Here is a 27,841-nt window from a genome sequence, read left to right on the forward strand (position 1 = left end):
TCCGAGAAAAACAGCATTCTAGGATCTCAATTTTAAATCAAAAGTTACTGAATCATGTCTTGAATTGTTTTGAATTGCAGCTATACGGGACGTCGTGCACTGATCCGACGAATTATAGCAACCGCGCGCACGTGTGCGTCGTGCCAATGCTTGCGTGCACTTTGCCGAAAAACAAAACAAACTATTAATTTAAATTTTCCTACGGTGCGTCTTAAGGCCTTCTTTCGTTGATTACTTCAAAGTGACAGGTTCCCAGAAAGAATAATTTCACAGGGAGTTTAGTTCCCTTACTACCGGTATCTTTCAACCAAGTTTGTTTTTCAACAATAATTACCGGTATGCCAGTTACTTTTTGGATGGCTGCAAATGATGGACTATAGCTTTAAATGGCTGGTACTTGACAAGCACTTTCAGTCTGCTGCGGCGGTTCAGGTCACTCTCACAAAGATGAATTGGACCTAGTCTTGGGAACTTCGGCAGGGCTACCCAGAACATTCTGAGCATACCCCATGCACACTGTATTCAAGCTAATGTAGGCGCATGAGGTGTGCTGGGAAGTTCCTGGCTAGCGCTGTCAAACTTCTCAAGACTGGTTTTGATTCATCCTGTTGAAAGCGATCTGTGCTGCCTTGGCGGCTTTACCGGGCTTGTCAGGGAGCGGCTGTATGATGGGGATAAAATCCAAATGCCCCAAAATTCAAAACCCAGAAGTTGTCTGGATGTAATATAGCTTTCGGGTGTAAAATGCAACTGTTACGAGTGTCATCTGTTGCGTGTTAAAATACGCATATCATGAAATCTGTTTGGTTCTATGTTCCCTGGTTTTAATTTTGAATATTCTCCACAAATGCCATTCAAAATCCATTGTGTAAAAGATGCGGACAAATTTGCTCCCAGTCACTGTTGTCAGGGCTCAGACTGGTTTCTGGAATTAGTAAAACATTCAAAGTACCCGGTACTCCAAATACACTGAAACATTCATTCATAAATACCTGAGACAGTTTACCTATTCCTATTGGTTGAGAACCTGACACATGGGTGTTCTAAACTGCTCAGTGTTTAAAACCGTGTATAAAACCGGCCGTGAGCAAACTCCCTCTGTGCCACATGCACGCAGTATGCGCCACGCCCTGTGCTGGCTTGAGAGCCACTGATATGATCTCCATACAGGAAGAGATTAGCGCACTGCATGCGTCATGTGCACCATAGAAACATAGAGTGAGATGGTAGAACAAAAATTGTTGGAAGTATGTCAACTTTTTGACTTTTAATGGTTTTTAACCAAAAAGGTATTTATGATTGGGGATAACAGTTTGATGGAGTAGTTATAAGTGTGATGTTTAAAACCGGTTTGGGTCCTGGTCACCAAGAGTATAAATAAGTAAACATGGATTTTAAGAACAAATTTGTGCAATTTGTAATATTAACTGCAAACATGGACATATGGATTTTTCAGGCTAAGCCCCAACTGCACATCACTCAAATAGTATTCTTGAGCTCTCTGTTTTGTGGCTGTAAATTTCCATTCAGTCCAACAAAAGTGGGTCTCTCCAAACCTTTCACATATTCTTACATGTATATTTCAATATATTTGTTTTAATAGTACTATGCACACGGTTTTTTTTAATGTCAGCTGATAATGTACGCACAAAGACCACTTGACCTCTTTATTCATACTCAAAATAGATCTGTTTAATTTCTTCAATTATTACTGGCATGTTAATGACTGTGCTTACGATAAGCGGAAAATCTCTGCAAACTATATACCAGATAACGCTTTGCCAATGGATTGTGTAAGCAAGGGCATCGATCGCTTCTCAAAAGTGGGGTGGGGGGGGGGGACATACCTTGATCAGCACAAATGCGAGTGCAAAGCCCTAACGGTGTTTATTTTTTGTTTTGATTGTAGACGCTCTTTGGTGTGATCTGAGGTAATTTCAGATCACTTAAAACAAATATTTGTTAGCAAAAGATCATCATTTAAATATTATTTTCGAGGTTGGAGTCATTGAATCAGCTTTTCTGAGCTATAGAAACATTACATTGGCTAAAATTTTCATTCAGGGGTGAAAAAGGGGGGGGGGGGACAACCGATATGGTATCCCCGCCACTTTAAAAAGTGTGGGGTGGGGTGTCCCCCCACTGATTGACGCCCGTGTGTGTAAGGAGTAAGCAAAGAATATTGATTTTTTCATGCCTTTTAAGGAATAATGATAAGTTGAAAAAAACTGCATCTCGCCCTAGCTTTCACTGTTTTTATTAACCGGTCCCCAATGATTGTACCAGATGAATGAATGCATAACAGACTATACTCAAATCACAGTAAATTCTGATCATCATAAAGCCACCATATACGCAAAGCCCATATATCCACTGAGTTTTGCTATGAACAACGCACACAAGAGGCTAGAGCTAGCGATTTTCATGTATTTCTTCATGTACATACACAGAATTAGATAAGAAAATGGGACCCTTTTTAATGCAAAGTATTATATGTATTTTTATTGAATGGCTGCATATTTTATTTCATACATTGGCTGCACTATTAGACTTATTTTGGTTTTACTGATATTTGCCTTTTTATAAAATAAATGTTAAAAACACTGTGAAAATTTTTTTTTACTTAATTTCTGAGTTGTAATAGGGTACCGGTAAGTTATCATAAGTCACAAAGTGAACTTGACAAGTTGAACCATGAAAAAGGAACGCTTTTGTCCCAGTATCATTTGAATAACGTGCCACTGAAGATAACATGACTCGTTAGTGGCTTGTAGAGCTTTGCTTTTTTAAATAGTTCAGTAATTGATTATTCAAACTTGAATTTGATCATATATTGGACTAATATGAAACATGCTGATCACTTTTTACGTGCACCAGCGTAAATTGTGTGCCCTAAAATGGATTTGCAAATGCCGGTCAGGAACTGCGTACATGCATGCCAGTTGAAACTTGCATAGACCAATAGACTATTATCATGTTGCGGCCATCTTCATGCTTTCCCCATTCAAATCAACTTAACCAAAGCGAGGAAATGGGTCTCCGGACTTAAGTGGTGGTAAGTCATGTCCTTTTTTGTTGAAGTAGTATTGTTGTTTATCCTTGTCTTGGGTGAGTCGCTGTTTTATGTCAGATGTCTTCTGCACCTTGGGACGAAGTAGAGTGCAACAGGTAGCTTGTTTCAAGGTCTGCGTCTCCTGAGCAGCTGAGCAGGTGAGAGGTCACAGCTTGCTAGTGAGGTAGTGGGATAGTCAAGCACCGCGAGGTGTTTATCATTGCACTTCTTCCACAAGCACTTCACTGTCTGAACGGCATGCTCAGCTTCCCTGTTGGACTGAGGGTGATGAGGAGCAGAGGTGACATGGATGATCTGGTACTCTTTGCAGAAGGTGTCAAACTCGGTGGATGAGTGTTGTGGACCATTGTCAGACCGCAACTTCTCAGGGATGCTGTGACAGCTAAACTGTGTGTACTACTTAGGGTGTCAATGACTGTTGCGCTGGTTGTGTCTGTGAGCTTGTCAACTTCAATGAATTTGAAGAAATATTAGATGGTCAGTAGGTACTGATAGCCTTCAAACTGGAATATGTCAGATCCCAGCTTGATCCAAGGGCGATCTGGTACCTTTGTGGGTTTAAGTGTCTCAGTAGGCCGTTCTGTGTGATTTGTTGTCTTTAGCATAGAAGGGTGGGGGCGTATGCCAGAATGGGATTTTATAACCGTGGGCAATGGTGTCAATGACTAGGGCGTTTGCTTTGAGTTCTTTGGTCCAGAATTGCAGACAAGGTTTCAGTTTACCTTTTACTCCTGGTGGGGCCTGTGCGGCTTGCTCTGTGGTCTCCCAGTTTCTAATTGTCGACTCAGGCGGAGGAAACCCAAAGGTTTTTGGGCTGTTGCTGTGCACTTCGTATAGCTCGAAGTGCTGGGCAATTGGCGCGGACATGTTTTGGAGGAAGCAGACTCTGCTATCGATGTTGAAGGATGACAAAGTGTTGGAGAAGCGATGAAAATTGCGCTGATGAGTAGGCAGTCCAGGCGGAAGGCGTGGCAAAGGACTGGTGTACTTGGTTTTGTTCTTGTTTTTCTTTGCTGTTTAGGCCTTCTTTGTTGCTGCTGATTTTTCTAATGCCTCCTGTAGGTTGGCCTTAACAGCTGCGACGTCTGCAGACTCAAAATAATCTAATGCTGGCTCGAGCAGATCCTTGACTTTTTCAGAATGGTCGTACTGCTCTCAATTACCGTCGGTCTTGAGAGGAGCGGAGGTTTCTGAGAGTTTTTGCTTTTTTTGGGTTGCAGCAAACTTCTACTGAAGGGGCTGGATAGCTGCCAAAATCTCCTGGTTAGAAGCTTGGTCTACGACGCTCATTGTGAGTTATATTGTGATGCGTTATAGGTATTGCAATAGAAAATACAGCGAAATAATGGGATTAGGTAAGTGCTCAATTGAGCATACACGTCGTTGGATAACAAAAAGACCTGTCACATCCTTTGGGTGGGAACAGAGTCTCACCTTCCCATTCTTCACAATCACAACCATAGAGCTCACCCAGTCTGTGGGAATTTTATTTATTTAATTTTAACAGCAGGATTCTATATCTTTTTTGAACATGTTTGGCCCATTAGGGCCAGTGGCTCTGAAAAGAGCCGTTCGTTTTTTTTTTGGGGGGGGGGTGACTTGTCTTTACCGGGTTCAGGCAGATGGACTGTTGAGATGACTGCAAGCAGACAGGAGGCTGGATGTTGTAAGTCGTCCGCCTTGGTAGGCGTCACATAACTTGAACGCCTTGTCTTGAGTTCTTACGTATTGCTTGCGCTGTTATCTTGCTAGCTTGGATTCCTTGATGAGCTTCATCTGAACGCTGACTAGTGACGCCTCTCGGTGGAGCAGGTGAACAAGCTTGTAGAAGTGGAGTCCGTGTCGGCCGGCCTTGAAGTTGATGCGCCGGTGCCACCCTTCGACGTCGTTGTTGGTGCGCGTACTTTGCAGGAAGACGGTCCAGCTGGAGGGTGCCCACTTGGTGCTGATGATCCATGTTGACTCGATGTACTCACACAGCTGGATCAAGGGTGGTGAGTTTGTTCGTTCCTGCAACTTGTAAAACGCCCTGGGGATATGTTCGTGAGGCAAGAACGGCAGGGCCATCAATTTCTTGATATACTGCCTGAAGGAGACATCGGTGTTGAACGGGATGACGAGACCAAATTGTTGACAATGGCGCCAAACCGCTTGATTCCAATGAAACAGGCACCCTCTCACATGCACCTCAGGAAAGACAAGACGGATGGCCGACCACATCCCTGATTCGAAGTCAACAACCATCTCTTCCACCCTGGACCCGCTGGATGGTAGCGTCTTCTTCAGGCGCTTCAAGACCTTCTTGTAGTCACGTTTGGTGCGACTAGACATCATGAAAAATGCCAAAGGAACTTGTTTCTGCTGGCCGCTGTCCCCCTTAACGAATGCGTGGACACTGAACAACTGCTGGAAGGGACGCTTGGTAATCTTGAAGGTGCTGTCCAGGTACCATGTGTTGGCTCTGTCCAAGACTGCCAGCTGATCCTCTAGGTAGTACAAGATGTGCCGAGAGTTTCCCACCCGGATGTCAGCCTAGAGGAAGCCAACAGGCACACTTAAGGAGACGATGTCAAAGCTCAGGTTGGTGGGGTCTGGTGGACGCTGGCTTTGGCGAGCCCGGTTGCAAATGCGGATGAGGTTGCATGGCTTGGGACAAGTGGAGACATCAGCAGCCGCAACTTCCGTGAACACACCCTCAACAATGGTATCAGCGGAATGGAATATGTTGGCCCTTGCCATCATTTTCACATCCCTCTTCACCTTGACTTGGACATCTGCACCGGGATTAGAAGGATGAAGATGTTCCTGATGACATCCAAAACGGAAGGAGTCGCAGTGCTGCAAAACCGAAACTGGGCACCGGAAATGCTTTTACGAGTCCAAGTTGCTTGCTGCCATCTCTGCTGAGGAGTAGTGGGTTTTGTTCTGCTTGACTGTGGCAAATCAATGTACACATTTTTGTGACATGAAGGTGTAATGTAGTGAGCTTGCCACTAGCACATGGATAGTAGTTGTTGCTTCGATGCTTGCTTGGTTTATTGTGTCTCAGTACATCACAGTACTGTACATCACATGGGGTTCTATGCTTATCAAAGGGCTACATTGTTCTAGGGTGCAATCCGATCTAAGTTGGGGCCTTATTCATTATTCATTTAGTAAGTTGGGGTTCATGCATTCCAATGTGGATGAGGTATTGTCTGGGTTTGGGTGTGTGGTTTCAGAGCACGTGGTGCCTATACATAGCTATCATGTAAGGTGAGGATCCCTCCTCACCTTAGAATGGAACTGGCTAATAAACAGCGAGTGAGATCTTAGCAATGAAAAATAGAATGGCGATTTAAATCTAAATCTAATTTTTGAAATACAGTTGATCAATGCAAATCTAACTCCAATTTTATACAGTTAATTAGTAGAGAAATGTTCATTGTTCGATGTTCAAAGTTCATGAACATGATGAAGCAGTAGATCAAGTTAGACTGGTTTATAGTTTAAAAGAAAGTATGATCATGCACAGGGTAGACTTAAAGAGATTCATCGCGGTATATACAGTTCAGTTCAGTTGTTTCCGATGATCAGTGTTCGAAATTCTGCACTCTCTTCCATGATTGTCCGAGTTGACGTTTTTGGTTAGTTGACGTTTTTGGTTGGAGTTGACGCTTGTTGGTCAGATATGAAGTTCGTTTGTTTGTTGGTCAGAGTTGACGCTCATTTGTTTGTTGGTCAGACTTGACGCTTGTTCACTTCTTGGTGTTGTGATTAACAGTCGCTTGTTTGTTCTTTGGTGGTGTCGTTGCAATTAACACGCTTGTTTGTTTTCTCGGTGTTGTTGTTAACACGCTTGGCTTTTCTTTGGTGTCGTTGTGAACATGCTCGGTTGTTCTTCGGTGTTGTTGTTAACATGCTTGTTGTTCTTCGGTGTTGTTGTTACGCTTGTTGTTCTTTGGTGTTGTTGATAACACGCTTGTTTGTTCTTTGGTGTTGTTGATAACACGCTTGGTTGTGCGTTGTTGATAACACGTTTGGTTGTTGGTTGAATCCTGTTCGATTTAGAACACGTATTCGTCTTCGGAGTTGCTATCCGGAGAGCTTGGTGGGTCGTTGCTGATGATGGCGTTGGACATGTTTGGTGCCCGTCTGTGCTGGTCTGCTTTCCTGCTCCGGCTGAATTTTGCGAAGTGGTTAGAAGGTGCAGTTGGTGTTGCTCAGAATGGTGATCACGAGGCTCATGACTGGATCTTGTAGCAGGCATTTTTTTGCGGGATGCTTTGATCCGCGATCCCGAGAATATTTACGGCAAGGTTGTGATCTGCCATGTCTAGAGGTGGTCTGGTGCAGCTTTGGTGCCTCGTGCCATCTTGGGAAGTTGATATGTTGATATATCCCCCAACTTTTGTTCCTGAATCCTCGTCGCCAATGTAATGTAGTGAGCTTGTCACTAGCACATGGATAGTAGTTGTTGCTTCGATGCTTGCTTGGTTTATTGTGTCTCAGTACATCTCAGTACATCACATGAGGTTCTATGCTTATCAAAGGGCTACATTGTTCTAGGGTTCAATCTGATCCAAGTTGGGGCCTTATTCATTATTCATTTAGTAAGTTGGGGTTCATGCATTCCAATGTGGATGAGGTAATGTCTGGGTTTGGGTGTGTGGTTTCAGAGCACGTGGTGCCTATACATAGCTATCATGTAAGGATACTACAGAAGGCAACGTGGTGCGCCCTTCCACCGTCAGCTTGTTGCTCAACTATGACTCATTGTTTTGGTCACTAGGGCACAGCTCTTTGGTGTTCCCGAGTGTCTGGTATATGTGGAGAAGCATTATGGACTGCGCTGCTCCAGTGTTGATCTGCACCTAGATCTATTTGTTGTTGATCCAGATTTTCTCGTACCATTCTACATCTGCAGAAAAGTCATCACTTTCTGAAGTGCCTTGGGCTTTCCATCCCATGTGCTGCAAGCCGTTTTCTGCACATCGATGTTAAGTGATTCAGCTTGGTCTGCCTCGTGCCCGCAATTGTGGCACTTTTTCACAGTTTTTGCCTCAGCTTTGCTGGACCTCCTGGGGTTGCGACTGCCTTTTTGGGGGTGTGGATTTTGCTGGGGGAGGGACTTGGTGCGACTGGATTTTTAGGAGCGATGTGCTGATCTTATGGCCTTGAATTACTACGCCCCTCATCCTTGTTGATTTCTCACAAGCTCTCTTGACATGTCTCATAGTTTTGACCAGTTTTGATGGCCAAAGCAAGTGTCAGTTCATCTCCTTTCTCCAGGCATTTCTCTTTTAACTGCATGATTGAATGCGCGGAGAGCTATGGCATCTTGTATCATGCGTTCTTCGTCGTCATAGCCACAGTCTTTGACTACTGACTAGTACCCGCAGGTCAGTGATGAAGCTGTCAAATTTCTCCCCTTCAATTTGCTTTCGCTTGTTGAAGTTGACGGTGGCGCAGATGTGGTTTTTCCATGGATCCACATATTTGTCAAAGTTGGCATAAACTGCATCCAGCTTGTCGCATTCATCTGCTGTGACCCACTGGAAGGTTGTGTAGACATCCCTTCCTTTATCTCCAACGTAGCTCATAAGGTAGTTGACCCTTTCAACCTCCAACTTTGAGCTAGGGGTCCCTTGAATGTGAATGTGCTATGCTGTTTGAATCTCTTCCATTCTTTGGGCAGATCACGTGCCGACCAGTTCATGCAGGGGTTTTCTGTTGACTTTGACATGTCTGCTATCGGCCTTCGTAGTTTTGTTTTCGGCCACGAGGTAGGTAGTGCTCTATTTTGCAGACAGATTTGAACAGCGTAGCAGTTAATCTCTTTAAAATAAGTTCACTATTCTTTGAGAGATTCTCAGTTTCAGTTCCTTTTTCTGTTTGAAACATTCTGACAATGATTCGTTGCACTGTAAACGATGTGTGAAATTTTATCACGCAACTGATCCAGTACTCCTGCAACGCTACGCACGAGGTGCCGTTGATGTGTAAAAGTTCGGACGTTTTATTTTGTGAGTTTTAACTACAGTTTCTGTTACTCGCTCATTGGATGTCTTTTAGATGCTTTTCTGTACTGCTAGTCAAGTTCCGGTTGATTGCTTTCCCCGTTTTAATGAGTTTTGGGGACCAAAACTTCTGACACCATGTAATGTACTCGTGTATTCACGTGTGGGTTCTGAAGCAATGCTTTATTACAACTTGCGTACACAGCATATCGGTACATGGACGGGTGCCTTAAAGTGACATACATGTACACGAGGCCTTAATACAAAATTGAAACCGCTGCGGTCAGTGCGGCTTATACGTCGACTTCAAATCTTAATTTGCAGATTTTTGCATGCTGCAATTTATACTCCGCGCGGCTTATATTCCGAAAATTACGGTATGTGATAGCTGGAAAGAAAATAGTCTGGTTCCTTTTTGCACAAAAACATTATCATTCAGTACTGTTATTGGATACAGGGAGTATGACTGAAATGGTGGCAGCATGATAAAGGCCTGTTGAGAATTAAATGTGCCACTGATCAAGATTGGCATGCGTCTGTTGAAAATTGACAATGAGCATAAATAAAATACAAAGATCATCACAAACCTAGCAAAAATAGCAAGAAACCAACTACATGTATAAACAAAAATGGCAGAAAATATTAAAACTGTGAGTGCATAGTTTTTTGGCTAGTTTAAGATTCTGTCACTTTTGTCACCATAGTACAATAATAATGGCGATTAGGTGTCCTAAACTACGCAATCACTATTACTTGTGGAAATAATATAAACAGAAACATCAAGTGTTGCAAATTCTTTAACGGATGTGCGGCATCCATTTTCTCACGGTCCTTGACATGACAATAGTTTGACCAAGGTCATTTGCACTTTAACTTCAGTGCGCGCATGTGCTATGTACGTCATCACTAGTTAACCATCAGTCCTTGATTGAACTTGCCCCTATTGACTTGTGCTGACTTATGACGACTTTTGATGACTTATATGTACTTACCAGTACAACTGTATGAAAGGGTACCTCTGTTTCTGGTGATTTTATATTCAATGTCATGCAGCTGTAACTAATATATGTATTTTTTATATTTGTTTTCCCAGCTATTTTAAAATGTTTACCATTCAAATTCATCGTTTCTAATATTCAAATTCGTCCATCAACATCGATTTAGTGCACTTCCAATGTTTAATTTTCGTCTTTTGTCAGACAACTTCGAATTCAATTTAAGCAAATTCAAACAATGAGCATACTTTCTTCGTCTTGGGAGTATTTGATTCTGTCTCGTCTGTGCCAAACCTTGTTATTCAGAAATCAAATTCGTCTAATTGATTTATATCAGAAAAATTCGATCTCTGAAGGCTGCCATTCAGCAACAGCTTGGACGAATTTGATCTTTAATGACGAAAATTCTCAACCCGGTGACTAAAAAGGGTGACCAAACTTTAAAATTGAATGGTACATGACTAAATTGGTTTTGTTAAAAGTGTTCAAAATTTGTCTCGGACGAAAGTGAATGTTAGATTTGGTGAATTTGAATGAAAAATGTTTTAAAATAGCCGGGAAAACCTATATTATTTTGTATTTATTGAAGTAGACAGGGCTGAAGTAATAATGTCACGTCTTGTTTACATACGTGCGTGGCTTATGGGAGCTGGGTGGCTCCCATAGGAAAGCACACATGGAAACAACGCATGATGGCAATGTTTCAGGGTTTATTATCAGGTGACCTTTTGGTTGTTGAGACTTGCAGGGTTGTACACTTAGCAGCTTGAAGTTGTTGAAGATGTCAGTTAAGGCTGGTGTTGTAGTTGAGCTAATCACAAGTCCTACAGTCTAGTGGTGGGATTTAAATCCAGCTTTTTTAACATTCGGTTGAATTCCACTTTCGGTTTCAATTTAGGAAAATCAAGCCTTCCAATTTTTTTGTGACACAAGCTAAAGAAAACAACTGGAACATCTCCCAATTTGCCCCATGGTCTCTTATTCACTTGCTAGTGGTCTTCTTGGTACAAAATAGCCTGCCCATTCGACTGATCAGAGAGTTCCCATCCATTTCTTTCAACGTTACAGCTGTGGGCCCAATTTCACTGCTTAACAGCCCACTTTGTGCTTACCGAGCCTCCATCTATTTCATAGGGACCGTTAAGCAGTAAGCACAGCAAAAACATGCTTAACCCCAGAAGAAAACTTTGCTTAAATCAGTGACGTGACAATAGAAATCTCCACGCATGTGCAGCCGTAAGCACATTCACGGCATGAAATAGTGCTTAAGCAGCAGCACGATTTTCTGCCAACTGTTAAGCAGTGCTATGACATTGGGCCCTGGAGTGTCTTTATAAGGCCCCTTGGTCATTAAATTCTACAAACTTGGGAAGACATTGCATGTGGCACCTCACTCGTCACTTTTTTGTTGTGCATGACTGTGAGCTGGATGGGAGCTTCTGTTGAAATCAGATATCCATTATTCAGTTTGAAAAAACCCTGGGATATCTGGATTTTTAAATCTCCAATTTCTCCCACCACTACCACAATCTCAAGTCAAGTCACAGTATTCAACTGTATGCTACAAAAACATATCTGTGTTGGTGTTGGTCACCACGTGTTACTTGTGAATACAAATGTAGTGTAAGGACTAGTCCTTTTCTTTGGACCTGACTCGTGAAGGACTCGCGATAGACTCAACTACAACACCGGGGAATACAAAACTGAACACTCTGGACTCAGGACTCTCTAAAATTTCTCTCATATTGCAATTTAATATGTTACAGCTGACAGAGTATTCTATCACTTCCATATATGAAATAGTTAGCACCATGACTGTAAATTGAATTTGTCTTTATCATTGTAATAATGTAACTTTAATGGCTGATATAGATGGAACTTACATGTACATTTTGTAAAAGAGAAAAAATTGTATTTTTTAAAAACAATATGTAAGACACAATCATGCAATGTAGATTTGAATATTAAAATTGAACGGTTGGATTTAAATGTAGTGTCCTTTTTATAATTGTAAAAAAAAATATTGTTCTGTTATTTTAAAAACTTATATATTCTTTGAATGAAAATGGCACCTGAATAACTGAAAAATAAAATTTATTTCAAAATTCCTATGGAAACTTGATTACATTTCTTTTGTTATCCGTTATACAATTATGAATTTAAAATCTTTTCAAGTGTACATTTCAGCTCTTCATTATGTAAATAGAATTAGGCCTTTTACCCTCCGGGTTGAAATTTGCCATTCTCTCTGAAGTAAGTATATACATTTGATAATTGCTGTACATGACCTTCTAAGATATATACACTTTTTACAAAATATTGCACATGGCGCATATGTTCTCACAAGTAAACAAAAAAACAAATCGAAACAAAAACCACAAATTGCACAAGCGGAAGTGATTTCAAAATATGATTGACCAGCATTTATCTTCTGATCAAGACAATTGCTAAAATACAAAAGCCTTTTGTGGCATTTTCAGATGTTTTAAATTCAATTATCAATAAACCAGTTACACTTACATCAGGGAATGCGTATTTGAGACTTGGTCTCAGAAATCAGACCAAAATTCAAATTGTTAACAGATGACTGTATTCCTTCAATTCTTATTTATTGAAAACTCATTTGGTCATCCTGATGTTGACTTTTAGCCCAGTTTTCTCAGTCCAAGTCACATGTACATATTTCAAATTAACAAGGATAAGCGAATCATAACAGCACGACTTTCATGGGTTTTTTTGGCAACCAAGTCTTCGTCTGCCAAGGTAAGAATCCACACCCTCCTGTTTACTGGTACATATATCTCAGCATTTTCAAATCAGTATGTATGATTTTAAAATGAGTATTTTTCACGATATACATGTATACAAAAAAACATAAATCCACTTAAAAATTGCACAATTGTAATAATTACTGAATTATTTTCATTTGGCACTTTATGGCGTATATTGCAATTTTGTGGAATTTTCAGTAGTTTTAATATCCATACAAAAAGACTACACAAAAAAATCCAAATGAAAACCATGAGTTCAGCTCACAACTCCGAGAAAATGCAAAACGAAACTAAAGGATTCCCAATGAACTCTACATTTCATCACTGCAGTGAAACACATGTTTGTATTTTAAAAATTACATTTCAGTTATTGCTCATAATTGAGCACTGTGATTGCTACGGGATCCTCTGAATGCACGAAGTCATAATTGCACATTTCTGTTTCAGAATATTGAGCACATTTCTCAGCTTTCTTTTACAGATTTCAAACATCTTGGTCTCTATACAATACTCCTGAATACTATACTGCACACAATTCACCCAATTTTCAAACAATCTCTCGTAAGACTAACACCGATTTCAGAGTGGTGGTCAACCCCACAAGATCTTGGTTTCCGAAAGGCTACCTTATTGGAAAAGAGCCCGTCACATGGCCAGATTGAAACGGTTGATAAAAACATGGCTGGCTGGTCTTGAACACTTTTCCAGTGTCACGTGAAATTTGGACTCCTATGAAATCCGGTGCCTTTTACCGTTTCATTTGTTGAACGTTTACAATCCTCATGTAGGCTTGCACAACACTACCAGTGAGTCAGTATTTCATTGTCCTAAATTCACACTACACTGGCACAGCTGCATTCTGTGCCACATCGCGCGCCAATCTCCATATAAGGAGTTGTTTACCACATTTTGCGAGATGGACATTCCATAATATACATGTACCCGGTAGCTAGAGGGTTGTTTAGGAAAACATGAAGTAAAATTGTTGAACAAAACGTTGAAAAAGTATAATTTTTGACTTGTTTTGACTTTTGGACTGGGTAATTATCAGCATCAAGACTCAACCGGTCTTAAACAGGGTGTTTAAAACCAGCCAAGCACACATTTATTCCCTTAATAATAATGTGTATTTATAAAGCGCACATATCCACCAGTATTGGTGCTCAAGGCGCTACATCATTGGAATGCCAAGATAAAATTCCAACATGAATGTTTCTCGGGGTGATTACTGTTAGAAATCATTCTGTCAACAATTATAGCAAGAGAAAGGCCAACCCAGTGTAAAATGCCCATAGGAGGGTCCCGAAGGGTTCTGGAAGCTCAAAGACAAAATGGCGTACTTTTAGGCTCTACTAAAGCTGGATGGCGTACTTCTGAACCTCACTTGTGAAGCCAATGAGCCTACTGCCAACAGAACGAAAGAGTAAAGCACAAGAACAGAAATACATTCATCTTAAGCGTGCATTATCCGTGTGAGTAAGCACCAAGTCTATACGAAAAAAAATCGGGCCTTAAAACTGGCTCCAGGCAAAACTGCGGCTAGCCTTGGTTACATCAACTACACGTTGCTCTGCAAATGTGTTCAAGTCACCAACTACGTGTTCTGCCACTTTGTGAGGCTGGTCTGGCCGAGCTGTTTCCAATCGTCTTTGGTGATGCACAAGTTGTCGAAGGCTGACAAGGTGCCGAGTACTGTTCCTCCGTAATACGCTGAATGGTAGCGCTCTGGTGATGCGTGGACCTGTGAAACAAGACGGCATACACACAAATAACCATATGAAATAATTTGTACATTTTTACATTGAGTATATATAAATACTTCAAGTCTCTAGTCGAATGGGACTTTTTTTTGTTGTTAAATAATATTTCAAAAACCACTGGTCTAGATCGCTCAATGGAACCACTCCTGCAGTCCAACTGGTATTTCAGATGTGTTCCTCTTTAGTTTTTCTCTTGTCTTGTTTTTGGTAACTTTATCGACAGACAACTTATATGAGATTTGAAGGTTTGCATGGTGGAAAGATACTTAAGACAAGATAAGTTTGCGGTAGCACCATGTGAATAAATCTCTTTTGTGAGTATGTGTGGTTCTGAAAAGAACCGGAGGGACTCAACGTTTCGAACAGTATGCTCTGCCCGTCGTAAAAGAGATTTATTCACATGGTGCTAACGCAAACTTATCTTGTCTTAGACAACTTTTAGATTGCTGTGCTCCAGACCAGGGTAGTGACAATACCAAATATACCGGTCAGTTCATAAATCATATGAAATCAAAAGTGATAGCAAAGCCAACTGAATGACGGCAACAACTGGAGCTACAGTCGTAACCTTAACAAATTTGCTTGACTCATCGGGAGACCTTATGCATTACAATTTGAGTTAGAGGGCAAACATTTTGCCAGGCAAACTGAGTAAACCCTTTGTGCATTAATTGTTACAAATGTTTGAATTACATGGAACGCTCTCTCCAATACCCGCAATGTATAAAGCCTATCAGACTTAACACTACAAGAATCATTATTTAACTTTCATTGTTTCCCCCAAATTGTTGTGTTCTGTCAGTTTGAGTACTTTTTGAGCTTGTATCGAAATTGGGATCAGTGAAAAAGGGGAGGAGAATAGGGGGGTGGTTAATAGGCAAGGAAGCAGACCCACCTTGACTGGGGAGCTCTTGGGTAACATTCTGACGAGCTCACTTCTAAGTCTCTCAGCCAGGCCTGGCAACAAGGTTGTCCCTCCACATAGATACACGGACCTGCAAACGTTCATTCAATCATTTATTTCTTTAGTTGTTTATAATCCTGCAGTACAATATTGTAATGAGACAGAGGAAAGCCATGGGCTTCTACACAAGCCCTGTCTACAAACTGACAATGTCACAATACAAAAATCCAAACTACTAAATTTCCAAACCATTTAAAACATAATATCAGTCTTTGCTCACTTTGTTTCCACATAACTACATGATTTGCTTATTGATAGAGAATGCGACAAAATCTAAGACCTTTTTGTAACCAGTTCATGTCGGATGACGTGTAAACACGCAAAGGTTTTGTGGTATTCGGAACAGATGACAGATAAACACGCAACGAGCGAGACCGGAAATATCTGTCTGCAACCCGCTGGCAGCAAGCAAGGCCAGAAATATCAGGGTGTGCTACCCGCAGATGACGGCCTGACATCGAGGTTCGTGAAAAACAATTCCGCGCCTGGGTCCGGCCAATGCCAAAATAATCCTGGCGCGAACTGGTTAAATGGTTAAAACATGAAATATGATAAATAAATGAAAACATATAATGCATGGTGACGCAAAGTAAAAATGGGGATTAAGCTACATGTGTAGGCTCCCTGAGCCAAACCTTAGGCACAATAGACCGCTTGCAGACACGTTCGATGATCGGAGCGCGAAGGCGCGCGACGCCATGTTGTGGGACAGGCGTATATCTATCCACGCACATTTTGTCCCAGAACATGGCGTCGCTCACCTTAGCGCGTCAATTATCGATCGCGTCTGCAAGCGGTCTATAGCTCACAAATGCTTTTATGGGCCCGTGCACAAGTACCCCCTCGATGGTAAGAAAGGGAGAGTTGGGAGAAACCACTGGGAGAGACATTTGAACTCACTGCTGACAACGCCTGACGCTACAGTGATGACGCTATGGCTATGTACACACTGAGAATATAACTAGTCACGTGTACTTTGCGCGGTATAAGCACGCGAACCAGTGCATGCACTCAGGGCTCATGGAAGTGGTCACAATGCTTCATCTATTGTTCATGATGTTCTTAGGCCAAAAAAAAAAAGTCTCCGGTTTCTGGTATGTGCGCGCGTCGCCGTAGCCATGCGTGTCAGCAAAATTAAAAAGTTTTTTTCTCAATGAAAGATGATGCCTCAAAACCGCCAATCTCACTGGTTTGACTGGATTCCTGCTGCTGCACAATTTTAACGTGTTTTTAGATGGGGTTATGATCGAGAATAAGCTTTATGTGGCCTCTCTGGACTCCCATATATTTGCACCAAGTTTAGTCGGGCACCATTTGCAGTTATCAACCGACATTTGAAGAAAAAAAAACGGGAAAAAAAAAAAAAAAAGAAGCCGCGTCGCCGCACCACTTTTTGGGCAAGCTCCATACCAGAAACCAGAGACTTTTTTTTTGGCCTTAGCGCTTACCTGCACATCTGTTTGCGTATATCATTACTGCAAGCCTGGATGGCATTGTAGACCAATGTATGCAAACCAGGATGATCTTTACCCCAGACCTCTGGATGGAACAAACCCTCCGTGCTACGGAACCGAGAGTAGTCTAACTTGATAGATCTGAGGAGGGACAAACAAAATAAGACAGAACACCATGATGAGGTCACAGCATTATTCACATCATCGGACGAGGGTTCAAGTTAATACCAGGTTGTGTTGTCATCCTGCAGAGATGCCACCAATTAAATCAATATAAAGCCTGAAACACTACTAAAAAACCTGAAACACACTGACCCCTTTCAAAAATGTGCTTTCTGGATGTTTCAGACCAAATCCAGCACTTTTAATTTGTCACTTTAAAAAACAACAACAACAACCTGAATTCAGGTTAACACCTAAAAATTGGCATCTCTGGAATCCTGTTAAAGATATAGTCCATCATTAATTGTAATTTGTGCATTTTGTTCGTTTGAAGCAACAAAAGTGTTCAAAATCTAATGAAGGATAGTGAACAACTAACCTGATGAAGTTTCAGCTCAGCTTCAGCTGTATATTCCGAGAAAAACAGCATTCTGGGATCTCAATTTCAAATCAAAACTTGCTGAATCATGTTTTGAATTGTTTTGAATTGCAGCTATACGCGATGTCGCGCACTGATCCGACGAATTATAGCAACCGCGCGCGCCTGTGCGTCGTGCCAATGCTTGCGCACGCTGCGCCGAATAACAAAACGAACTACTAATTTAAATTTTCCTACGGTGCGTCAAAGGCCTTCTTTCGTTGATTACTTCAAAATGATAGCTTGCCAGAAAGATTAATTTCACAGGGAGTTTAGTCCACTTAGTATCTTTCAACCAAGTATGTTTTTCAACAATAATACGCCAGTTACTTTTTGGGATGGCTGCAAATGATGGACTATAGCTTTAACCGTTAAGAAATGTCAATTTGTTTTGATTTTAGTCTCATGTCCATATTTTGAATTAAAATAACTTTGACCTTCCGGTAGCCCAGGAAGTAAAGGTTGAGGGACTTCGCATACAAGACAATAACTGTTTATCAATTAATGGTGTGTCTGATTACAAAATATGAACATCATTGATCATATTGTTCAACAGTTATAAGTGAATAAAGATGGTCACTTTTTCAACTAAAATCGCTTGTAATTTGATACCTGATGACGTCATCATGACGTCAGAGTAATATGCACACCTTCGGATCAGGGATGATGTTGGTGCAAAGTTACAAGTTTATACTGTAAACCATTTAGAAGAAAACCTGCAGAGATTTCTACCCGATCATCTAAAAACCAACTTGTAGTCAAAGTAATCAGACACGATTAAGATTAAATCAGAGTCAATCGAAAGCACAAACCAGTTCAAACATCAAGCCCAATTTCATAGCGCTGTTTAACAGCCGACTTTGTGCTTACTGAGCCTCCATCTATTTCATAGGGACCGTTAAGCAGTAAGCACAGCAAAAGCAGGCTTAACCCCGGAAGAAAACTTTGCTTAAATCAGTGACGTAACAATAGAAATCTCCATGCACGCAAACCGTTAGCATGAAATAGTGCTTAAGCATCAGCATGATTTTCTGCTATAGTAAGCATAACTTTTCTGCTTACTGTTAAGCAACGCTGTGAAATTAGGCCCAGGTCACAAGAAACATTGGATGGACAATGACTAAGGACATCCGTTGTCAAAGTTCACTTGAACAGCTTGTGATTCGACTTGAGACTGAATGACTTGTGATGACTAGTGAGAGACTTGGCCAAAACTCCGGAGAATAAGACAGGAAATGATGTCAATGCACCAACACGTACGTGTAGGATGTTTCCTGTACCTACATGCTTCTGTACATAGCTAGGAAGAGCAACAAGGGATGTCGTCACTGGTTCTCAATAAAATCGGGCAGATTTCTTCAATGCTGTGGGTATGTGTGGTCTAGAGGCAGACCACAAGATTCATGATCGTGAGGTTGTGGGTTCGAGCCCCGCCGTGGCCATGCGTGTTGTGACCTTGAGTAAGGCGCTTTACCTCAATTACTCCTCTCAACCCAGGTTTTAAATGGGTACCGGCATTATTCAATGCTGGGAAGGTAACAGACTCGCTGTGGAGAAGGTGTGGCGATCCCTCCACAGCAGCATATGAGTCTGGCCCAATCCTTAATGAAAGAGAGATGGGCACTCTGTTCCTCTGAACAGGTTCGTCCCCTTTACTTTGGTTTTTTTGTAGGCTTAGGTTTTGCTGACCTTTGACCTTAACATGCCATTTGACACTTACGCTGACCCATTAGGAATGTCGTACTTCTCCACGTCAATGTAGGTGCTGCAGAGTTCAGGGTCCAGGGAGCAGAACTTGAGTTCGGCTTGGTAGTCCTGAGCTACGAAGCAAGCCTGGTGGCAAATAACAACAGTAGTTATAACAAGAATCCTTGTTATTTGGTGCATTTGATTAGCATCCCTGGGTCAACCCATAGCCGCTTGCTGTTTGAGTAGCTCTTGCATCATTCTTGAGGTTAATTCAAAGTAGCCATGACAGACTTAATTGGCTCAAGATGCCGACATTATGGCATCATTAGAGAGTTTTCGCTTGTGAATGGAGACGCGTGTGATTATGTTTCACTTTTCAAAGCCGTAATCTGCTTTTCCATTGCTTTGTACTGTGTTAACATTACCAATTGGATTAGCAATCCAAAATGGCAGCTTCTGATTAGAGTCTGATACATGAATATACGGCCATAGAAAAATGAATCACAGCAAAAATGGCACATATACCGGTACCAGTATGTTAAGCAATTCATCCTCTTTCAATCAACCTAGACGAATTAATAAATTAACAGACACAAAGGTGAAAATCAACACTTTAATACGTGTTACGCAGTTATGAGGAGTTCAAAGTGGTCCATACTGGTAACAATTGGACCTTTATGGTCAGCATCATCTTGATCATAGCACAACTTGTTTCACAAAAAATACTATTTTCTTGGTGTGAGTAAATATTTCCATGAGTGCAGGATTTCTTTGAACCAGGAAAGTACTTGATCAACTATGCGCACATTGCAATGCATGTAAATGTGCCCAGTAAGCAAAATGGTGAATATTACTGCGAAGATGCTCATTGTAGAAAATCTTACCCTTTCCTTTAGATATCTCGCAATGTACATCTCAATCTCTGTAAAGAACCTGTATCAAGAAAAGGAAAGAAAAACAATTCTGAATCATATTGTGGGTTTGATGACTATTCAGAAAAAAAGTTGTGGGTACGATTAGAAAAAAGAATATAGTAAATTTGTATCCTGTTCAGGTATTAAAGCTGTAATGAAAAAAAAATTAACTTTTGCCTCACATGATGACACAAGGAAGAACTGTGATGTACAAAGTAAACATCAACTTCAGAGAGGCAAGGATTTGGTTAGATGTAGGTTACAATTTTGAAGGGACTGGCAATATGTGTTTTTGATGTGACCTTTTTTGGGGGGCGGGGGGTCTGGCAAAATTGCACAAGTCATCCATTCATAGGCCACGTTGCACGTTTGTCAGATGAACTGTTACAACGGTGTCACTGATCATTACCAGTCACTGATCATTCGCTCGTACCCCCTCGCTCTGATTGGTTGGATTTTGCGTGACCAGTGACCTACGCGTCATCAAGGTCATGACTCTGCAAGGTTTGAAACGGCCGTTAAGACTGATTCATTACCCATTTATTCCAGTTTAGAGATGTTTTATTTCTCGTTGAAAAGCGTAATAATGTAGGAAATTCTGTAAAACTTATCTGTGTTGTAAATTTACAATTTCTGTCACTCGCTCAGGCTCCGTTTCGAATCACGAACGGTCGGATTGCATTATGCGACGCGCAAAATTATGTCCACATGGTCCGCAATGAAACAGAAATCACATCCGGTATTGAATGTGCGCAATTCTATAGGAGGTTTTCGGATAGCATTTGCGCACATTGTCTAAATGCGGTCTTGAACAGCTGCAGCCAGATGCTTTCATACATAGGTCATAGGCCACTTCCTTCACAAGATTCTGTAAAGCTCATCAGAGTATCCCAGCGTCCTGTTTGCAGGGCGGGGGGTACGAGCGAATCACTGATCATTACCAGTCACTTGTGACATAACTGTGACCTGGCTTGTGATTTGACTTGTGATTGACTTGTGATTTGACTTGTGATTGGCTTGTGATTTGACCTGTGATTTGACCTGTGATTGACCTGTGATTGTCTTGTGATTTGGCTTGTGACTGATTTTTGACAGACTTGTGCTTTGACTTGTGACTAACTTGAGATTTGACTTGAGATAGAACTTGTGATTTGACTTGTGATTGACTTGTGATTTGACTTGTGATTGACTGGTGATTGACTTATGATTTGACTTGTGATTGACTTGTTATTTGACTTTTGATTGACTACTGACTTGACTTCTGACTGTATTAAGATCTGACTTGTGATTGACTAGAGTCTAGTACAACCACGGACACTACAAAAGATGGGGCTCCAAATGTGTGTCGACAAGTGACATTTGACACCCGTCCTCCTTTAACGTGGCAACAGCCCGGAAATATTACAACTTCCCTCTGGAAATGTCTCATCCGCTGCTTAACCTTTAGCAAGAGGTGGTTTGAATTACGAGAGACTTTCTTCACGTCATAAGGAAATGATTAACAAAATCTTGTGAAAATAGGAAGCATGTCTTACATGTACTGGGTACGCATAAAAAAGTCACTATACAAATTATGGCTGCATTGGGGAAAAAAGAAGTAATTTTGTTGTCCTGCCTCAGAAAAGTAATTTGTACTTGACTATGAAACAAATCCAGCGTCCGGAAATGAAAATATACCTTGGAAAATACAGGTTTGGTAACTTGTTACATTATTTCAAGCTGGAAAAGCTGCTAAGCCAATGGTACTAATTGCATATTATGAAATAGAACAACTTCAAATTTTCAAAATGACCTACCATTGTGCACTTCAATTGTTTTCATAGTCTTGGATCAAGATGTTATTAAATATTGGATATTACTATACCGGTACCTAATAAATATTCATCAGGAACCGCGGCATTTCATTGGTCCAATCCATCTACTCCACCGTGTGAAAGTTTTTACTATCACCCCGTGTCTTCGTACGTGCGTGTGACGCGCAAAAACCAGGGAGGTACTATCACACACCTGGGTCACAGCGTTTAGATTTGTTCCAGTACTGTGTTATCTCTTTACAAACGACGCATGTGCTTTACGTGCGTACCATGGACAACACCAGTGAGGACAGTTGCATGTGCCAGTCTATTATGGTATACATCAAAAGGGCGACCGGTGGTGTTTGCTTTGCTATTTTAACCGAGGAGGAAGTGGGTGAAATTTTTCAATAAAAATAAATGCAGTGCTTTGCGTGAAAGTTAAAGTTATTAAATGACACAAAATTAACTTTCTATTCTGTCTGTCTCCTTAAATTAAAATAATGTTTCACTTTATCCAAATACTGCACGATCAAAAACATGGTGGAATGGACGACTGAAATACCGTAGGCTGCCTGATAATACGGTATTTATGAGGTATAGTAAAACAAATACATGTTTTTGCGGGGAAATAGTGAAAACAAATGACCCCTCGGTGTTGGATGATTGGGACTATCTCCCTATCCAACACCTCGGGGTCATTACTGGTAGTTTTCACTATTTTCCGACAAACCATGTTGTATTTGTATACAGGAAAATCTGCCGCAAGTGGGCCATATCACCATCATTATCACCTGGCAACAGCTATCACAACAACGTTTTGGGAATCTTGTCAAATTTCCCCCTGAAAAATAAGGGAAACTAGTGCGCATGCGCTATTTCTGCAGGCAAAAACCGTCCATTTTCGGTCGCACGTGACAACAGAATTGTCATGAGGTTGCACAAAAGTCTTGAAGCATCTTGAATGCTACTAGCAGAAATTTCGGAGTAGGGTTCGAGGCTAATATGTAAGGTGTTGAACGCGTGCTACATACGTTTAAAGGCAGAACAGGAAGCGCGCAAGACATGAACGCTACAAGATTCCCGAGACGTTGTTGTGATTGCGATTCGTGGGTGACAGCGGTTCATTTTGATAAGCGGGTCATTTTGATATATCCACTATCAGGCATGCAACTGGGACCTGACAAAAAAAAGGGGAAATTCCGAACTACACAAGACTTTGTACAGTGTTTTTCAATTTGTAATGGTATTCATGAGAAGTAAAAAAACAAGGTAATCAGCAGATCCGAGGAAAAGTTGCATGCCTGCACCATACAACAACAACGTCTTCACCCAAGACTATTGTTTTCATTGATTTCTTTTCCAGCATCTTTGAAAAATTCCTAAAAAAAGTCAAACCAGCGACCACACCTTTCAGTGACCACAAAGTAAATAGAGTAATTACTGTTGAAGGTGGAAATGAAACATGCACAGCGTTCCCAAGTGTAACTAATACTGCATGCAAATAGGTGTAATGGGTATTTTGCTTAACTAAAAGGACCAGCCGCCTGCCTCTGACTGAGTCACTGACTGACTGATTCAGTGAGCGAGTATAAATAATATTGTTATATCGTGTCTTGGATATTGTAATTTCATTGGTCTAGAACGGCCACGTGATCAGTCTGTAAAAAATTCCGTTCATTCTATATTTACTGCGTTGCATATATATTGCCTCTGCATTGCATGTGCACATAGGGTCGGCCTGTGCCTCTCTGAGAACTGAGAACCGCAAATGCTCAGTCTCATGTCCGGCAGGAAAGCTTGCACTTATCAAAGGTTACACCTTATCAAAGGTTACACCGTGACATAGTAAGTTACAACCCTTTATGTTTTGATTTATTGGCAAGATATAACAAAACAATTGTTAACTGCTGTGATGTGGGATACATGCATGTTGTCCTTAAAGCTATAGTCCATCATTTGCAGCCATCCGAAAAAGTAACTGGAGTATTATTGTTGAAAAACATACTTGGTTGAATGATAGTAAGTGGACTAAACTCCCTGTGAAATTAATCTTTCTGGCAAGCTATCATTTTGAAGTAATCAATGAAAGAAGGCCTTTCCAACGGTGCGTCTTAAGACGCACCGTAGGAAAATTAACATTAGTAGTTCGTTTTGTTATTCGGCGCAGCGTGCGCAAGCATTGGCACAACGCACAGGCGAGCGCGGTTGCTATAATTCGTCGGATCAGTGCGCGACATCGCGTATACATGTAGCTGCAATTCAAAACAATTCAAAACATGATTCAGCAACTTTTGATTTGAAATAGAGATCCTAGAATGCTGTTTTTCTCGAAATATACAGCTGAAGCTGAACTGAAACATCATCAGGTTAGTTGTTCAGTATCCTTCATTAGATTTTGAACACTTTTGTTGCTTCAAACGAACAAAATGCACAAATTACAAATGATGGACTATATCTTTTAACCCCCTTCGGGCGCATAGCACCCTCGGCTTCGTCTTGGGTGCTACACGCCCCTTGGGTGTTAAAAACTCAATATTCCACATCACAGCAGTCAACAATTGTTAGTCCAAAACTGAGACATTTTGGTCAGTTTGACCAGGCAGCCTGTTCTTGTTTGAAGTGATCTTTCCATGTTTCAGTAGATTGATGAGTATCCGTTATTAATAAGTACATCTCAGTGCACTTTGTAATTAGCAGGATCTGCCTTTTGACAGAGAGAGTGTCCAGAGTTGCTGACTCGAGTCATGTGACTTGGACTCGAGTCGGACTCGAGTCGCTATTTTTGTGACTTGTGACTTGACTTGTAAATACCAGCTTTGACTTGTGACTTGACTTGGACTTGCAAACAATGACTTGTGACTTGACTTGGGATTGCAAAAAATGACTTGTTACCAACCAAAACCCAAGTCAGACGCTACTCGAGCGACCCAATACACTTTAATTAAGCTATTATACTTTTAATTAGCTATTTCATTCCAAAAAATAGACCTCAGTGACTGAATCCAGTAAAATGAATAGTTCCCACTAGTTTCAAAAGTTTTCAATAAGACTGTCACAACAAACTACAGTTTTCAATGACCAATTGTCTCTTGCTTAATGTATTGGTTGAACAAACTTTGAAAGGAACCTTTCATGAAAAGAAAGCAGGCCTTTGTCAATTGCATGTAAAATACCGGATAGCCTAACCCATTGACCAGTAGGCGTTTAGTATACATGAAAATTGAACAATAAAGTGTTAGTATACTACATGTAATCGAGTGAGTGAAGTCTTTTTTTTCACGGTCATCTCAACATTTATTTCTACAATGTAAAGTAAATTTATTAAAGTATACAAAGGGCTAATATCCAACAGATATGTGATAAACTACAAGAATAGTAATTGCAACACATTGAAAAGGGGGAATTAAGGAGGCATGTTCAAAATAACTCGTAAGTTGACGCCAGGTTAATTCTTTTAGCTTATTACAGCTGGACAAAATAATGTGCAACTTGACGTGTTCTTGGACAAAGATACTTGTGACTTGACTTGTTTTTAGACCAAATGACTTTTGACTTGACTTGTGACTGGACCTAATGACTTGTGACTTGACTTGTGACTGGACCTAATGACTTGTGACTTGACTTGGACTTGCAAACAATGACTTGTGACTTGACTTGGACTAGCAAAAAATGACTTGCTACCACCTCTGAGAGTGTCTAAATTTATTGATTGATGTGAAGACTGCAAACATTTGATGTTGACTCACCGATTGCCACCCTCCGTCATCAGGCATCGTAAGTGCTCCGTGATCTGTCGTCCGCCAAACGGCAGCCTGTACACCCCCTTCTGAATGATGTATCCGTCCACGATGGGAACTACATCGATTCTCTCCCCGATGTTAACTGCATTGTGCGAAGTGAGGAAAGGGTTATTTTTTGAAGAAACGGGTGACGAGCGACATTAGTCATGTTAGGTGTGGTCACTGAAAGGTTGGCACACATTTAACATGAGAACTTCATGATGTCAGTAATTGTATGGTGAAGCTGATTTTGACCCTTTGTGGAAATTCATGTGAAGTATAAACCAGCTTAAATGGACAGAGCTGAATCTTTAAACTAAAAGGGCCAAAAAGTTGATATTGCTTTGTCTGCATGGTGGGGCCCTAAATATGTCCTTTGCAAACAAGTTTCACTGAGGAGAAAAGCTGAGTCCTTCAAGAAACTATCACAGGTCTCCAGTACATCATCCAGTCTTTTCAAATGAACTTTGACAGAGGCATTCTTCTGTTATTGTTCATCGCTTGTAACTTGTAACCTGACTTGTTAATTGACTCATGACCAGTCTTGTGACTGGACTTGTGATGGACTCGACTACAACATGACAATGCATGAGAAGCAAATCCACATGTAGCCTTAAAGATGGGCCTGCAAATGGGTAATCAAATGGGTCTAGATGTACAAGCCAGGCCCGTCGCCAGCCCAGAGCGTCAGGGGGGCCAAAGCACTAACTAGGTGGGCCCACTACCATAAAAATACTAAATTACACATGTACAGCTTTTGCCGTTGGGAGGGCCAATTGCTCGCCAAGGGGGGCCCGGCCCAACCAGGCCCCCCCCCCCCCCCCCTGATGACGGGCCTGGTACAAGCTGCACAGGAAGAAGCAGCGTTGTCAAAGCTGACAGTCCCATACATCATACTCAAGAAACAGAAATGCACAGTTCCCAGAAAGAAAAGTTTTTAAAAACCCCTTTTAGCATTTAGGAATCTCGTCGTGCATACAATTTGGTCATGACAAAGTAAAACACTACTTCTGAACTGCATGTACATGTACCCAAATCATAAACCATTTCCTCCCCACAGATTGAGTCAATACCACATGGCCAGTATCGTGTTTGTATTTTTGGAAAATGTTGCAATGACCCGAGAATAGAATAAAGTGTCTTGCCCAAGGACACAATCACCATGGATTTATTTGTCCAATCATCACACAGACTTAGAACACATAAGACAAGAAACACACTAAAGGGGACCACGTTGCATCCGTCACATTAGCATTTTTTCCAATGGTTGTACTTTTTTTTTTTTTACAGTACCTGAAACCACTGAAAAAGTTTTTGATATGCGAATGGACATGAAGGCTTACATAACGTATAATATGTGTTGAATCATTACTTATTTCTTTTTTAATTTTAAAATCACCCTCAAATTTCCATCAAAATTGGACCGAAAAATTAAGTTACCTAAGTTTTCTGTCCACTATTTGATGGAAATTTGAGGATAATGACAAAAAGCAATATAATATAAATAATCAACTCAAATCATCTTTCGCAAAAGGCTGCATGTCCATTCACGTGTTGAAATTCTTCTTTGGTGGTTTCAGGTACATGTGTATTTAATCATAACCATTGGAAAAACTGCTAACGTAGTAGTAGTAAAACTGCTAGACGGTAGCAAAGTGTCCCCTTTATTGTGTTTCTTGTCATCATCCAAAATGGAGACCATTAGGAACAACGTGCTCCACTTACTCTATGTCAAAATAAATACCTCTGCAAACAGCCGTGCTTATGGACACAATCTGGCACACTACAGGCTCCATCATAACACCAATCACTATCATTAACAGTCCAGCGCCCAATTTCACGCAGCTGCTAAGCACAAAAATTTGCTTAGCACAAAAAAGTCTGGCTTATAAAAGCAGGTTACCAGCCAAAAGTCAATGTGATTTTCATGCTAAGCAAACAAAAGCCGAATACCAATCACGAGCAATATACATCACAATGAGTTTTGGCTGGTAACCTGGTTTTATAAGCCAGACTTTTTTTGTGCTTAGCAAATGTTTGTGCTTAGCAGCGCCTTGAAATTGGCCC

At 41.0% G+C, this 27,841-nt stretch overlaps 1 protein-coding gene and 1 pseudogene across 1 annotated transcript; both read right to left on the bottom strand.

Moving 5' to 3' along the window:
* Positions 1–4,662: 4,662 nt before the first annotated feature.
* Positions 4,663–5,739, bottom strand: LOC119722206. Its single transcript, XM_038192251.1, has 2 exons — positions 5,728–5,739; positions 4,663–5,605 (listed from the first exon to the last, which is right to left on the bottom strand). The coding sequence occupies exons 1-2, from the start codon at positions 5,737–5,739 to the stop codon at positions 4,814–4,816; spliced, it is 804 nt and encodes a 267-aa protein (XP_038048179.1). The 3' UTR covers positions 4,663–4,813.
* An 8,319-nt stretch (positions 5,740–14,058) lies between these two features.
* LOC119721898 overlaps positions 14,059–27,841 on the bottom strand; it is a 50,732-nt pseudogene continuing 36,949 nt past the window's right edge.

This window comes from Patiria miniata, unplaced genomic scaffold (assembly GCF_015706575.1).
Source record: "Patiria miniata isolate m_02_andy unplaced genomic scaffold, ASM1570657v1 HiC_scaffold_14, whole genome shotgun sequence".
Taxonomy (NCBI): Eukaryota; Metazoa; Echinodermata; class Asteroidea; order Valvatida; family Asterinidae; genus Patiria; species Patiria miniata.